This window comes from Gorilla gorilla, chromosome 9 (assembly GCF_029281585.2).
Source record: "Gorilla gorilla gorilla isolate KB3781 chromosome 9, NHGRI_mGorGor1-v2.1_pri, whole genome shotgun sequence".
Lineage (NCBI taxonomy): Eukaryota > Metazoa > Chordata > Mammalia > Primates > Hominidae > Gorilla > Gorilla gorilla.
This window is the reverse complement of record NC_073233.2, coordinates 53,198,353-53,214,904: the sequence shown is the minus strand read 5'-3', so window position 1 is coordinate 53,214,904 and position 16,552 is coordinate 53,198,353. Positions and strand designations below refer to the sequence as shown.

General features: G+C 39.7%; 2 protein-coding genes across 9 annotated transcripts in view; one reads left to right on the top strand and one right to left on the bottom strand.

Moving 5' to 3' along the window:
- The window catches only part of LOC134756498 (uncharacterized), a 46,070-nt gene extending 41,405 nt beyond the window's left edge, over positions 1–4,665 (bottom strand). Inside the window, exons 1-2 of the mRNA XM_063693701.1 lie at positions 4,584–4,665; positions 3,764–3,880 (exon numbers count right to left, since the gene is read on the bottom strand). Of these exons, the coding sequence (XP_063549771.1) occupies positions 3,764–3,880; positions 4,584–4,665 (199 nt within the window). The remainder of the gene's footprint in view (positions 1–3,763; positions 3,881–4,583) is intronic.
- Positions 1–16,552, top strand: part of CKAP5 (cytoskeleton associated protein 5) — a 102,429-nt gene that overhangs the window by 13,907 nt on the left and 71,970 nt on the right. For 4 of the 8 annotated variants that reach the window (XM_019037172.4, XM_019037169.3, XM_055354809.2 and 1 more), the window contains exons 2-4: positions 10,718–10,811; positions 13,482–13,675; positions 15,585–15,791. In XM_019037172.4, coding sequence (XP_018892717.3) covers positions 10,755–10,811; positions 13,482–13,675; positions 15,585–15,791 — 458 coding nt within the window. In that variant the 5' untranslated portion in view covers positions 10,718–10,754. Of the gene's footprint in view, positions 1–5,084; positions 5,222–10,717; positions 10,812–13,481; positions 13,676–15,584; positions 15,792–16,552 lie in introns of those variants that run through there. The other 4 variants (XM_055354808.2, XM_019037171.4, XM_055354807.2 and 1 more) reach the window with 3 other exon arrangements.

Below are 16,552 nucleotides of genomic sequence, written 5' to 3'. Positions count from 1 at the left end.
CAAAAAGTAAAAAAGTTAGTTGGGCATGGTGGCAAACACCTGTGGTCCCAGCCACATGAGATGCTGAGGCAGAAGTTTTGCCGGAGCCCAGGAAGTCGAGGCTGCAGTGAGCCATGTTCCTGCTACTGCACGCCAGCCTCAGTAACAAAGCAAGACCCTGTCTCAAAAAAAAAAAAAAAAAAGGATAAGTTTATTGTATATTTAAGACTTCTGACTGGGTGGGGTGGCTCGCAAGTGTAATATCAACTCTTTGGGAGGCTGAGGCAGGAGGACTGCTTGAGCCTGGGAGTTCGAGACCAGCCTGGGCCACATAGTGAGACCCTGTCTCTACAAAAAAATTTAAAAATTAGACAGATGTGGTGGTGCATGCCCCAGTAGTCCTAGCTACTCAGGAGGCTGAGGCAGGAGGCTCACATGAGGCTGGGAGGATGAGACTAGAGTGAGCAGTTATTGCACCACCATACTCCAGCCTGGGCAATGGAGCAATACCCTGTCTCAAAAAACAAAAAACAAAAAGACTTCTGTGACTTGATGAAATGGTGCCATTTTAGAAATTTTACACTAGAGCACAAAGCACTATGCAATGCTGGGATAATGAATAAGACTCAGTTCCTTCTTTCAAAGGAGATATCATGTATACAAAAAATGTTAAGAGAGAGAGTGAAGTGTAGCCTATGGGATGAGTATAGGCAGATGATCCAACTTCAAGCCTCTAAGTGGGAATTTTAAAGTTTTAAAGCTTTTAAAAGCATTATTTATCATCTAAGCGGGAGTTAAATAAAGAAAAAGTAAATGAAAAAAATTTAATAATATAAAAAATACAAAAACATTATTATAAAAGATGCTGAAGCTCATTAAAAATCAGAAGGCATGGATGGGTATTAAAGTTCAAAGTAAAAGTTTTTTCAAAAAAATTTCTTTGCTTAACCCTTAGACACACTCTCAGAAGTAGCCATGGTTAACAACTTTTTTCTTTTTTGAGACTGATTCTCGCTTTGTTGCCCAGCCTGGAGTGCAGTGACACGATCTCGGCTCACTGCAAGCTCCGCCTCCCGGATTCACGCCATTCTCCTGCCTCAGCCTCCCGAGTAGCTGGGACTACAGGCACCCGCCACCATGCCCGGCTAATTTTTTTGTATTTTTAGTAGATACGTGGTTTCATCGTGTTAGCCAGGATGGTCTCGATCTCCTGACCTCGTGATCTGCCCCCACCTTGGCCTCCCAAAGTGCTGGGATTACAGGCAAGAGCCACCACCCCGGCCCATGGTTAATAATTTTCTACAGATCCTTCCAGAAAATGTTTATGTGCATTCAAACATGTACAATGATGTCCTGGTTTTCTATGGCTGCTGTAACAAATGACCACAAACTTGGTGGCTTAAAAAAACAGGATTTATTCTCTCACAGTATGGAGGCCAGAAATCCAAAATAAGTCTTATGGACCTACATCAGGGTGTCAGTCAGCAGGGCCACACTCCCTCCAGAGCCCCTAGGAAAGAATCTGTTGCTTGCCTCTTCCAGCTTCTGGTGGCTGCTGGCACTCCTAGGCCTGTGGCCATCTTTCTCTACTCTATTCTAATCTTTTTTTTTTTTTTTTTTTTTTTTTGAGACGGAATCTTGCTCTGTTGCCCAGGCTGGAGTGCGGTGGTGCCATCTCGGCTCACTGCAAGCTCCGCCTCCCAGGTTCATGCCATTCTCTTGCCTCAGCCTCCCGAGTAGCTGGGACTACAGGTGCCCGCCACCACGCCCGGCTAATTTTTTGTATTTTTAGTAGAGACGGGGTTTCACTGTGTTAGCCAGGATGGTTTCGACCTCCTGACCTTGTGATCTGCCCGCCTTGGACTCCCAAAGTTCTGGGATTGCAGGCGTGAGCCACCGTGCCCAGCCTACTCTATTCTAATCTTTCTCTGATCCCTCTTCATATCACTTTCTCCATTGGGTCAAATCTCCCTCTGTCTTGCCCATAATGATATATGTGATTGCCTTTACCCACCCAGATAATCCAGGGTAATCCCCCCATCTCAAGATCCTTAATTTAATCACATCTGCAAAGACCCTTTTTCCAAATAAAGTAACATTTACAAGTCCCAGGGATTACAACGTGATTTCTTTGGGGGTCATTATCAGCCTACACAAATGCATATGTAAATGTGTGTGTGAGATACACACACACACACAAAAGGAATTAGACTTCATATACTGTCTTGCAAATTTCTTCTTAAAACTTAATGGATTTCTTCCACATTGGCACATTTGACCCTTGAGCAATGCCAACGTTAGGGATCCCCCTGTGCAGTGGGAACTTCACATATAACTTTAGACTCCCCCAAAACTTTACTAATAGCCTACTGTTGACCAGAAGCCTTATTGATAACATAATTGTTTAACACATATTTTGTATATGTATTATATATTGTATTCTTACAGTAAAGTAAGCTAGAGAAAAGAAAATGTTAAGAAAATCAGAAGGAGGAAAAATATTTTTTCTCGCTCCGTCGTTCAGGGTGGAGTGTTGTGGTCCCCTCTTGGCTCACTCTTTCTGGGCTCAGGCAGTCCTTCTACCTTAGCCTCCCGAGTAGCTGGGACTAACAGGCATGTGCCACCAGGCCCAGATAATTTTTTGTATTTATTTTTAGAGACAGGGTCTCACTTTATTGCCCAGTAAGTAGAAAATATATTTACTATTCATTAAATGGAAGTGGATCATCATAAAGGTCTTCATCCTTGTCATCATCCTCATGTCGAATAGGCTGAGGAAGAGGAGGGGTTGGTCTTGCTGTCTTAAGGGTGACAGGGGCAGAAGAAAATTCACATGCAAGTCAACCCGTGCAGTTCAAATCCATGTTGTTCAAGGGTCAACTGTATTTATATATTTACTTCTGTCTTCCATATCATCTTTTGTTTTCTTTAAATATTTGCAAAGCAATTTTTGTATAGACGAATGTCTCATTTTTTGTGTATGGTAAAAATAGTATAAAATTTACCATCTTAACCATTTTTAAGTGTACAGTTCAATAGTGTTAAGTATATTCACATCGTTATGAAACAGATCTCCAGAACTTTCTCATCTTGCTAATCTGAAACTCTGTATCTAAATATTTATCTTATCCCCCTCCCAAGCCACACCCCCACCCCATCTTTGGTTACTACCATTCTACTTTCTGGTTCTATGAATTCATGAATTTGACTGCATACCTCATAAAAGTGGGATCATACAGTATTTGGCTTTTTTTGTGACTGTTAGTAGATTTTTTTCTCTAATTTTTAAAATGTTTAATTCGCTCATAAGCACAGCACAGGGTATTATCCATTTGTGTGTGCATACACACATACACTCATTGTACTATGTTTATTGCAGTTAACTGAAGTCTTATGTCACTAGAATGCTATGTAACGGAAAATGTTGGTCATACCTCTTGTAATAAATATTCGTTGGGTACTTATTTTGTATCACACATTGGGAGAAAAAGATAATTAAGATACATTCCAGCCCTTGTCCTTGAGGAACTCACAATCTGATGAGAATCTGATGAGAAAGGCTGATCTGCAAACCATTACTCTCAGAACAGTTAAGCTTGATGGGAATATAATGAACGAAGGTCTTAATTACCTAATTTAGAGGTATTCTTTACTGTTAAATGCATTGTAGAATGAGACTGTCTTGGCAGTTCAAAAATCAGACTATTTTAATCTGAATCCATTTTTTACTTGGCAACTTTATTTATTTATCTACCCCGCCCCCACCCAAGTAAGGAAAAGATACTTGGCAACTTTAGCTTAGGGTTCTCTAAAACCTTCAGAATAAGAGTAACCTGAGTTTGCTCCCTGGTGGAGCAATCTTCATAACTGTTCTTTGGATTCTTAAATTTCTGCTTTATTCCTGTTGTGGATAGGAGAAATTGGGTTACTTACAAATGGTCTTTAAGCTTACTACATTGATTCCTGTACTGATCTGATGATGGCCCAAGGCTTTAAGGAGGTGTGTTGATTCATCTAAATTAGGTGGAGTAATATGGACTTAAAAAAAGCACGTATCTTTCCTGTTGGTATGATGGGAGACACAAAATACAGACCTTGTAAACTAGGATTCAGGACAAACTCCTACAAAAAGAAAATTAAAACTAGTTGCTAACCTTTGGAGATCTCAGAGACTAGGACTTAACTCCTTGAAATATTAATGCCGTTTCTACTACAATTTTCTTAAGAACTTCATATTAAATTAGATGATTGCACATTACAATTGTATTGGCATGCTAGATTACTTACATAGACTTGTACATTTATTTACGTTGACTTTTAGGTCAATTTTTGAAAGATCACATTTTACACACAAGATGGGGAAGGTTATTTTTCTTTTTTTCTTTTATAGAGGTAGGGTTTTGGTTAGTTGTTCAGGGTGGAGTGCTGTGGTGCAATCTGGCTCACTGCAGCCTAGTCCTGGGCTCAGGATCCTCCCACCTCAGCCCCCGGAGTAGCTGGGACTAGTCTTGTACCACCATGCCCAGCTAATTTTTTATTTTTTGTAGAGATGGGGTCTCACTTTGTTGCCCAGGCTGGTATTTTTCTATTTCACCTTCTATTACCTTCCTGCCCATCTTGTATCATTGTCCAGGATTCCTCCAGTTTTGTAAAGAACGAATTCCGTGAAAAGGTGAGGTGGAGCATTGTAGGATCTTTTCCAGGCCTTTGAGTTGCCATTTGAAGAACTGCTCGAGTCCAAAGGAGGTTAATGAAGTAAGCAGCTTACATATAATGAGGGGCTATGTATCTACCTTGATGCTTTGGCTGTTACCTGCAGTAATTTTTTTCACCCTTGGAGGAGGGATTAGGATTGTGATAGTGGGAACTGGTCATCTCCTTTGTTTCTGGAATATTACGTGTAATACTACCAAAAAAAGAGGTCCACCCAACTGCAGTAGTCTTCCTAGTTGGTCCATCATTTGCCTCTTGCCTGAGAAAGCCTATGACCTGGAAGCAGCGCCTGAGGCCTGCAAACCTCTGGGCGAAGATACACTGCGGCCCCTTTAAGCTTTCAGAGTGCGCGGAGAGGGGAGCTGAGGGTGGGGCGGGCACTCTGACAGTGGCGCTCCGGGCCCCGCCCTCGGAGGAGGCGTTTCCCAGCGGGCCGCAGCACCAATGCTGCCGCCGCCGCCGCCTGCCGGGTATTCCTGCTGATCCTGCTCGGACCTTAGCTTCCCTGACCTCTCCCTGCCCGGGGAGCGTAAGTGTCAAACCATGGGCAAGGGGCAAGCATCCCGCGACCGTGCTGCAAGTCCTAGTGGACAGTACTGGGGACTTTCCTGGCCTATCAGAGGCTAAGGCGGCGAAAGAGCGTAAACAATGCCGGCTGCAGTGAGCTAAAGCCAGGGTATCTGCTCTACTTCTGGGTGGTGACAGCAGCCGGAGGGTGCTTGTTTGGGCATGCAGTGGGTGAGCAGTGCCCACGACCTGGCTTTGCCCCCACCTGGTTCTTACTTGGGGTGAGGAGTGGGTTGCTTTTACCAGAGTATAACCCATTTGAACTGAATGGGTGGAGCTGAATCTCTCTCTCTGGGCCTTGGATCCTTACCCTGGTATTTGAAGACCTTGGTAGCTTTGGGATGAGTAAGCATTAGGTTTTCAGCTACCTTGGTACAGTCGAGCAGTAACTCCAAGTTGTCCTAATTCACAGCCAGGTTTAGCTGTCTCTCCAGAGGCCTGTGTTGGTGGTATCCCGTACCCCTTTTGGATATGTTGACAGTGATCATCTCTTAGGAAGAGTCCAGTTAACCTTTCCTCCTGATATAAAGAGCACAATGTGAAAGAGACAGCTCTTTACCCCTCTCCATCTCTGAAGGAATTTGTGGGACGCCAACTGTCCCAAGATTAGGAAAGCAAACACACCAAAGTTTGAGATAATCTGCTAGAAAACTGTTCAGATTTCTGGCCGCCTGGTAATGCAGAATACTCCGGCAAGAGGATAACACTTGTCCTTGTTAATGGGAAATACCTGGAGACAGTGAGGTTTTTTTTTAATTTGAGGGAAAGTGTTGTCATTTTTGCCACCTGCTACTCAGAGATGGGATTTTGTCAGATTTTGGTTAAGTAATAAAAATCTTCAGTTTTCTATGACAGTTACATAGTTGTTGTATTTCTTTAATCCAGTTGTCCTTCCTAGACATGGTTTGAGTAGATTTCTGGGCATGTGTATGCATTGCTTTTTTAAAAAAATAATTTCTTTTTTTTTTTTTTATGAGCCTATCATCACACTCAGTGGTCATTCAAATGGGTTGCTTTTTGATGGAGCAGAAGTTTTTCTCAAACTTCTGTTAAAATCATTCTGTGCTTCTGCAATAGCATCTCCTTAGCCAGAGGTGAGAGTCCAGGAATGGTAATCAAATTCAGATCTCTTGTATTGTGATAGTGAAGAGCTTTTGTAGGTCAAGAGCTTGGGAATTTGCCATAAAATAGTCGTACTGCCAGTGGTTTTTCTCTAAGTAGAAGAGAAAATAATCTGTACAGTAGCTCTGTAATTACTCTTATAGACTATCAAAATACAGGAATTTAAACTAAAAAGACACCACACTTGGGCCCATGGGTTGCAGGGTAGAGAGACAGACTGAGAAGTAGGAGACATAGGTTCTAGGCCCAGCTCTAGTATTACTCATGACTTAATCTCTCTGTCCCTTTTAACTGGTTGGTTAATGAGAAAATGCAAATTTTGGGGTCTCTTTTATGATGGGATATAGTGCATATTTAATAGGAAATTTGTTATTTATTTGAACACTAAACTGAAAAATCAGACAATTTGGAATTTATTCTAAGTTCTGCCTTCATGTATAACCTTGAAAACATTTCTTAACCTCTAGTCTAAAAATAAACAATTACGCCTAAACCTTTTCAGCAATAGCATGGACTATATGGTATTTGAGTTCTTAGGAAGACATTTTTAGATCAGTGGTATATGATTATAATATATCTGTAAAACATACTTACTTTAGCTGACCTCCTTGTCTTTGCCTCAGTTTTAGACTGGGATAAAATCTGAGAGCTCTGAATAATTGAAATTTCTGAATATGTGTCTTTACTAGGGACTAGATCAAATAAACCACAGCAAGCATTATGTATAGTTCAAATTAATCTTCTTAATGCTTCTCTTTGTTGGCAATTTTATTTGCTCTTTAGGCATCAAACTCTACTGTGTAGCAAAAACTTGGTTCTTATATCTGTTTATAAAATCCAGATCAGTCTGCTCATCCCTATATGATACTTTTAACTTTTTGAGAAACTTCCAAATAGTTTTACGCAGCAGCTAGACCATTTTGCATTCACAGCAGCTGGACCATTTGGCATTCAACTTAAAAAATACAGAGGTATAATAATTTTTATTGTATTTTACAGACATACTCGTATTCAGTTGGTGGGGGTGGTAGGGGGAAGACTGGTCCTGAGTTTGAAAAGCACAGTTTGATGAACATGTGAACTGTTTCCGGCTTTTGACTACTATGAACAACATTGCTATGACTATCCCTATATAGGTCTTCTGGTGTAATTTGCATCAGTTTCTAGGCTATACACCTAGGAATGGAGTTGCTGGGTGGTAGGGCATGTGTGTCTGATAATGCCATACTGTTTTCCAGACTGTTAAACTATTCTGTCTCCCATCATTGGTGTATTTGAGTTCCTGCAGATTCTCCTGACTCCTTTAAATTACACTGCTGCTGTTTCATGGCAATCCTAGGGATTTTGAAGAAAAATCTTAATGAAAGTTCCACATATCCTAATAAACTTTTACAATTCCATCTTTCTCTGGGACATTTTCTTCTTTGCCATGGGAGGGAACAAAATGTAAAGGAAGAAGCATAGACTATGAATCTTAGTTTAATTTCATTGCTTACCAGTTTTGTTGTTTTGGCAGGTTACTTAATATTTGTGAAGCTAGTGTGTAAAATGAGAATATCTTTCCTTCACGTAGTTGATGTCAGTACAAAGTGAATTAGCATGTTTAAAAAGTACTTTGCACTGTGCCTGATTCAGAATAGATATTACCAGAGTATATATTCAATAAACAAATATTTATTGAAAACATATTTTATGTCAGGCCAGAACTAGGGATGGAGAATTACGGAGGACCTCTTCTATGTTATTAATAATATTGAAAAATCGGCCAGCCTGGGCAACGTAGTAAGACCCCATCTCTACAAAAAACTAAAAAATTAGTTGGGCATGGTGACATGCGCCTGTAGTCCCAGCTCCTTGGGAGGCTAAGGCAGAAGAATCACTTGAACCCGGGAGGCGGAGGTTGGGAGGATCACTTGAGCCCAGGACGTCAAGGTTGCAATGAGCTGTGATCACACCACTGCACTCCAGCCTGGGTGACAGAGTGAGACCCTGTCTCAAAAATGAAAAAGAAAAATTGGAAACAATTTAAATGTCCAATGGTAGGGTTGGTAATTATGGTACATTTGTAAAATGGAGTGCTATGTAGACTTTAAACATCATATTCTCAAATCTGGGAAAATGTTTGTGATCATATAACAAAAATGTTGTAAGGGGATTATGCCTGTCTTTTTCATATGATTTATATTACTACATGTGTATTGAAAAAAAACTGGAAGGAGTCAAGTGGATACGTACTTTAGTGTTCATCATGGTTATTAGGTGGTGGTAAAATTGTATTTTAATACTTAGATTTTTTTCTGTAGTTACTAAATTTTCTGCAGTTTACACACATTACTTTTATAATAAGAAAAAGGTGTTGTCTAGATAGATAGCATAGGGGTGGGTGCGGTGGCTCACGATCAGTGGGATCACTTGAGCCCAGGAGTTCGAGACCAGTCTGGGCAATATAAGGAGACCTTGTCTCTACAAAAAATTTCAAAATTAACCGAGCATGGTGGTGCACACCTGCAGTCCCAGCAACTCCTAGCTACTCAGGAGGCAGAGGTGGAAGGATCACTTGAGCCTAGGAGGCAGAGGTTGCAGCGAGCCAAGATCGTGTTCATTCCACTCCAGCCTGGATGACAGAGCGAGACGCTGGCACAAAAAAAAGAAGATAGGTAGCATAAAGTTATTAAAAGGATGTTGACTTTAAACCTCACTTAAAAACATGGTTTACATAAAGAATATGTATAAAGGTTCATTCAGGGATTTAATTTTGTACTTGTTTATATAAACATTGACTAGTCATGTTTGCTAGAATTAGGGAGCTTGGCAGCATCAACATTTTTACATATTGATTCTTTTCTTTTTTTTTTTTTTGAGACGGAGTCTGTCGCCCAGGCTGGAGTGCAGTGCGATCTCGGCTCACTGCAAGCTCCGCCTCTTGGGTTCACGCCATTCTCCTATCTCAGCCTCTAGAGTGGCTGGGACTGCAGGCGCCAGCCACCAAGCCCGGCTAATTTTTTGTGTTTTTAGTAGAGATGGGATTTCACCGTGTTAGCCAGGATGGTGTCGATCCTGACCTCGTGATCCGCCCGGCTCGGCCTCCCAGACTGCTGGGATTACGGGCGTCATCAGCCACCACACCCGACCCCCATATTGATTATTTTCTATAAGTAATTCTAGGTGAAAGTATGACTTTTTCCAAAACTTTTTTCTTGGCCTTTTAAAAGGCCATTTAGCTCAGCAATTCAGTTTTATTCTAGCTTCGTTTTATATCTAAGAAGTTCTCATTTGGGAAAATATAAAAGCATCATTTTTTAGAAAACAAATTTTTGGTTTTTTTGAGACAGGGTCTTGCTCTGTTGCCCATGCTGGAGTGTAGTGGCATGATCACAGCTCACTGCAACTTCTGTCTCTTGGGCTCAAGCAGTCCTCCCACCTCAGCTTCCCGAGTAGCTGGGACTACAGGCACACACCACTACGCCTGGCTAATTTTTGTGTTTTTAGTATAGATGGGGTTCCACCATGTTGCCCAGACTGGAATATATTTATATTTATATTTTTTTAGTGACTATTTTTTTGAGATGGAGTCTCACTCTGTCGCCCAGGCTGGAATGCAGTGGGACAATCTTGGCTCACTGCAACCTCTTCCTCCCAGGTTCAATCGATTCTCCTGTCTCAGACTCCCGAGTAGATGGGACTACAGGCCTGCACCACCACACCCAGCTAATTTTTGTATTTTCAGTTGAGACGGGATTTCACCATGTTGACCAGACTGGTCTTGAACTCCTGATCTCAGGTGATCTGCCCACCTCAGCCTCCCAAAGTGCTGAGATTACAGGCATGAGCCACCACTGTGTCCTGTCTTTTGAGTGACTTAAAAAAAAAAATTCTATTGGCCGGGCGCGGTGGCTCACGCCTGTAATCCCAGCACTTTGGGAGGCCAAGGCGGGTGGATCACGAGGTCAGTCAGGATCGAGACTGTCCTGCCTAACATGGTGAAGCCCTGTCTCTACTAAAAATAAAAAAAAATTAGCCGGGCGTGGTGGCGGGTGCCTGTAGTCCCGGCTACTCGGGAGGCTGAGGCAGGAGAATGGCGTCAGCCCAGGAGGTGTAGCTTGCAGTGAGTGGAGATCGCGCCACTGCACTCCAGCCTGGGTGACAGAGCGAGACTCCGTCTCAAAAAAAAAAAAAAAAAAAAGTCCTGTTAATTGAATTAAGTGGGGATCTGACGAAAGAATGGGATTTTTACTCTTGTTGTTGCATGAATGATAAAATAATAATCTCAGAAAAGTTATTTTTGTCTTAAGAGACTGCCTGGTTGCTAAGCAGGTTTCTACCTTTATCTGACCAGGAAATACTCTTAATTCTAAGGAAAACCTGGAAGCACAATGGGAGATGACAGTGAGTGGTTGAAACTGCCAGTTGATCAGAAATGTGAACACAAGGTAAGATTCTTCTGGAATTCGATTTTCAGTGTCGTTGGCTTGTTTTGTGAGCAGTTATACTATCATCTTACTTAGAAGTGTGTGAAAACATTGGCAGTTTCAAAAATACTGATGCCTTGTTAGATATGTTATTTTTTCTCATTGAAAATAGGTTTCTGTAGCTCAACTAAAAATTTTTTTGTCTCTGGAAAGAATTCAAAGAAAAGATATTAGTGAAGTGAAAAGTAAGTGGTATCTATAAAAAGTAACTGGCTAGTTTTTTCATCTCCTTCTATATACAGTACAATATACTTCTGGTACCTAAGTACTTACTAATATTTTATTACATAGAGACTCTTCTTTTGAGATGTGTTCTGAATTTGGCCTTAGAAATCCAGCATTTTTTAGGTTTTCTGATTTATATGATCGGCATTCCAATATTTACCCTCAGAATCTACCAATCTTTATTTTCTAGTTTATGCTAGTAAGATACAATTTATTACATCATGTCATTATTTGGTGGGCATCCTTTCAGATTATCTTATTTTTTCCCCAACTATACCTCTAGTTTCTTTCATTTTTAATCATTTTAAAAAACATCTACCATCTGGTAGATTTTAGAATTTCGTTTCTTCTTGTAAATTTATTCTACTCCAAGTCCTCAGGTTTACCACTTTATGTTCTTGACAGTTCTTTTAAAGTTTGTTTTGAATCTGAGTATTCAAGATTTATGGTTGTTGATTACTGAAAATACTGAATAAAATATACTAACTTACACAGTTGTATACATACAGTTCTACCTATGTAGAGTAGAAATTTGGAGCCATGGTCCCTATATCCTCCACAGAACCACTCCTTCATCCTATATAATAAATTAGCCTAGGCCGAATACTGTATCAAAAATCAACATGTAGCTCTTCAAATAAGGCCAGATTAAAAGTGAGCTAGTTGGTTTTTATTCTAATTCGCATAGAAATTGTTGGTTATGTAGTACATTAAATTGCAACAAAAATTGGGGGAGAATTTTGGAACTTATTTAGAATCGTTAACTATAATGCTTTTTTTGGTAGATATTGTATATTCTCACTGAAAGGGGCAGACAATATAGATAAATCTTAGACTTTCCGATTTTTGATTGGTTAATATGTGCTAAGAGTTTTTCAATCTCGTGTGATTTGGTACTTTATTTTTCCCATTTTTTGAGCATTTATTGTGTGTTTTTGAAACTTAAAGCATAGAGGTGTTAAATCTGTTTAGGGAACACTCATTCTACTTTATAGAATGAGATGTTGCCCAATTTTAAAAAATAAAAAAATAAATCTGGTTTAAATTGGTTAGTAAATGTTCAACTATGATGTTAATTTATGTTATACTTCACTCTAATTTTGCAGAATAGGTAATGCCTTCTTCCTAATGAATGCATCTTATAGTGGGTTAGGCAGCATTCCTTCCTTAGAAGGAACAGTTTTTTCTGTGAGCATAGCACCTGCCCCAAATTACATTTTCAATTACATTAATTGAATCAATTCAATTACATTTTCAATTACATTTTTAATTACATTAAACTAACATGTAAATTATTTCTGTTTTTCAATCATATGTTGATCCTTCTGTCTCTTTGATCTAATAGTGTTGAGGACAAACATCTGAGTCTTTACTAATGCTTAACACAGTAAATGCAAATTCGATCATCCCACAAACTAACTTCTCATTTAACTGCCCCCAAATCATTTCATTGCTTTCCCATTGCTCTTAGAATAATGAGTGGAATCTTTTATTTGGCCTTCATAGTCCTGCATGATCTGGCCTTTTCCAGTCCTCTCCAGCTTACTTTGTACCATGCTCCCCTTCTCTTTCTTTATAGGAGTGGGAAATACCATATTCCCTGCTGCCATAGGGCCTTGGAGTATACTGTTCCTTCTGGAATGTTCTGTCTCCCCTTTTGCCACTCTTTCCTGATTAGTTCCTATTTATCTTTCAGGGCTCAGCTCAATTACCATTTCTCAGGAAATTTTTTCTTAACACTAAGACAAAGCCTTTTATAATATATACTTTCATAGCACCAAGTTGCTTCTCCTTTGTAGTACTTAATGCTTTGTTAATTTTAAATTTATTTGTATTATAGCTTAATGTCCCCTCCTTCTGGAGTGTAAGCTCCACAAGGGCCAGAGCTGAATTGATTTTTATTTATTAAACACCTGTTGAATATATTAATGAAAAAAGAATACCTCAGTAAAAATGTCCGGAATCTACTAGCTGAAATTAATATACAGTGTAATATAAAGCTACCTAATGATTATACAAAAATAGAACCAAAAAACAGCATATACTTTGGAGATGGGGCAGTTTCATCAGGGTGATTTCTCATGTTTGAGTTATCACATCTTTAATACAATATTATAAAAAAGTAATAAATAATTCTTAGATACAATGTGAGATTCATTTATAATGGCCTATTATGAATGGCAGAGTATCATAAACACTAAACACTTCTAAGAAGTTTATTAGCTAATCTTTTTTGAAAACTGCCAATTTCTTAAACTCTTTTCGTTTCCAGTCGTGAGGTACTTTGTTTACATTACCTGACATAGGGTATTCATTTCTACTCTCACACCCTCCCCCCCCCAGATTAACAGTAGATGATAATATCATTAAATTATGTTTTGTTTCAAAATACTACTTTTCTTTTAGCTGTGGAAAGCAAGGTTAAGTGGGTATGAAGAGGCCCTGAAGATCTTCCAGAAAATAAAGGATGAAAAGAGCCCAGAGTGGTCCAAATTTTTAGGATTGATCAAAAAATTTGTCACTGATTCCAATGCAGTGGTTCAATTGAAAGGATTAGAAGCTGCACTTGTTTATGTTGAAAATGCCCATGTAGCAGGAAAGTAAGTACTTTCTTTCCAACGTTACTGATAAAAACCCCTGTTTGGTGTTACATAGATTATGTATGTTTGTAGATCACTGTCCTTAGTTATTAGCAGTTTTAGAATAGATGAATTGTCTTACTTTCGTAGTTTCTTGATACTTGTTTTTCATTCAGTCTTTATTCTCAGAAATCTAAATGGCACATGAGATCCGTAGAGGAGTAAATTAGAAATAATATTTTGAGGGTTTACCTTAAGGTTTGATGACCAAGTTGTTTTCCTTTTAAGCTTTTTGTATGGGAATTATTTTAAACTAAAAGGAAGAGTCTTTAGTAACTTCAAAAAGAAACTGAGAGATTGTCAGTAAAGGAATTATCAGAATTTCACTGAAGACATTTGGGCATTATAGAAAACTAAATTTTTTACAAGGGTTGTTAGATAGGTGATGTTAGAATCATGTCTTTCTCCCTATGTTCATTAGGCATTTTTATTTCTTGGGGGAGGTAATGCTTACTAAACAACCTCAGTGACTCCTGGCCAGTTTAACTTGATCTGTGAATGACAGATTTCTAGTCACCCTACTATCCCATACCTCATAGACCTGATTTTCCTAACTCTAGTCTCTGTGTCATTGAAAGGAACCCCCCATACAAAAAAAAAGTTGAAACACTTGACTTAATTGCACAAGAAATATATACTTGACTTACTTCAAAGATTATACCAATAAAGATCATCATTAATTTGACAATTTGGTTAACTGGCATCACTGGGTTTCCTTTACCATTAGTAAAACTATCACTTTTTAATTTCTCTTCTGATACTAGAAGCTGTTTTTTGATAAATGCTGCATGTAATCTCAACCCACTCAGTTCTTCTGATTCCCAGTAGTGTAGGTTTCATTTCATTTAGAAGAGATTCAAAGCAGTAAAGTTATTGTAAAGTCTTATCAAGGAGTCAAGAGTAGTCTTTTATTATTAAAGGTACATATCCGTTCCCTCTGTGAAGAAATTCTCTTTTCCTAAAAAGTGTTTAAAACGACTTAAAAAATTTTTTTGCCCAGATGCAGTGGCATGTGCCTGTAGTCCTAGCTACTCAGGAGGCTGAGGCAGGAAGATCGCTTGAGCCCAGGAGTTTGAGGTCACAGTGAGCTATAATCCCACCACTGCACTCCAACTGGGTGACAGCACAAGACCCTGTCTCTCTGTTTTGTTTTTTTTTTTTTCTTTTTGATACAGAGTTTCGTACTTGTTGCCCTGGCTGGAGTGCAATGGCGCGCGATCTTGGCTCACCACAACCTCCACCTCCCAGGTTCAAGTGATTCTCCTGCCTCAGCCTCCTGAGTAGCTGGAATTACAGGCATGCGCCACCACACCTGAGTAATTTTGTATTTTTAGTAGAGATGAGGTTTCTCCATTTTGGTCAGGCTGGTCTTGAACTCCTGACCTCAGGTGATCCACCCGCCTCAGCCTCCCAAAGTGCTGGGATTACAGGCATGAGCCACCACACCCGACCAATGCTGTCTCTTTAAAAAAAAAAAAAAAAAAAAAAATTGAAAGCAAGCATTCTGTAACCCTACTTTTGTAAAGTATATTTGTATGTCCATATACACACACACTTAGAGAAAGGTCTGGAAGGAGGGATATCAAAAAGTTGAAAGTAGTTTTCTCTGGGTGGTGGGATTTCAAGGGATCTTTAATTTTTTGTTTGAATTTTCTACGTTTATAAACTGTTACTATGCCTGCTATGACATGTCTTAAAATTTTATGGTTAACGTAAGTTTTTAAAATATTCTTGAACATAAATTTAAAAATTAAAGACTCATTTACTGTATTTCTAGCATTTGTAAAAGTACTCGTACACCCCCTTTCCGTGACCTTTTTCCAATTCTTCCTACTTAAGTGGGGTTTTTGTTCTTTATAATATGTTACAGAACCACAGGAGAAGTTGTGTCAGGTGTTGTAAGTAAGGTGTTCAATCAACCTAAAGCCAAAGCCAAGGAGCTGGGCATAGAGATCTGTCTTATGTACATAGAGATTGAGAAAGGAGAGGCTGTGCAAGAAGAGCTCCTGAAAGGCTTGGACAATAAGAATCCCAAGATCATAGTGGCCTGTATAGAGACACTGAGGAAAGCCTTAAGGTAAGACTTTGTTTTAGCTTTGTTACCTAGAGCAGCAGTCCCCAACCTTTTTGGCACCAGGGACCAGTTTCATGGAAGACAATTTTTCCATGGAAGAATTGTGTGTTGGGGGGATGGGGGGTCGTTTTGAGATGAAACAGTTCCACCTCATAAGGAGCATGCACTCTAGATCCCTCACATCTGCAGTTCACAGTAGGGTTTGCACTCGTATGAGAACCTTGATGCCCTGCTGATCTGGCAGGAGGCAGAGCTCAGGGGGTAATTCTCGCTTGGTAGCTGTTCACCTCCTGTTGTGTGCCTGGTTCCTAACAGGCCACTGTACTGGCCACAGCCCAGGGGTTAGGGATCCCTGAACTAGAGTACCTCAATTGAGTTTGGATTCCAGGTTTAAACAGAAATGGAAACTGCAGAATTTGACTTGGCATGCCAAAACAAGCAAGAAAGTGACCTGAATAAGGAAAGTCATTCCCCAAGTGTGGCACTTCATGTTATTCCCCAAGTGTGGCTAATTTTAGCCTTCAAGTGTGTTGTGTAGTTATTTTATCTGAATCCCTTTCTAATGAAGATGAATAGAGATTTCTGACCTGTTATCAGATTAAGAATTAGGGTTTTCAGTTGGGGGCAGTGGCTCATGCCTGTAATCCCAGCACTTTGGAAGGCTGAGTTAGGAGGATCACTTGGGGCCAGGAGTTTAAGACCAGCCTGGGCAAGATGGCAAGACCCCTGCCACTATAAAAAAGAAGCTGAGGTGGGGAGGATTT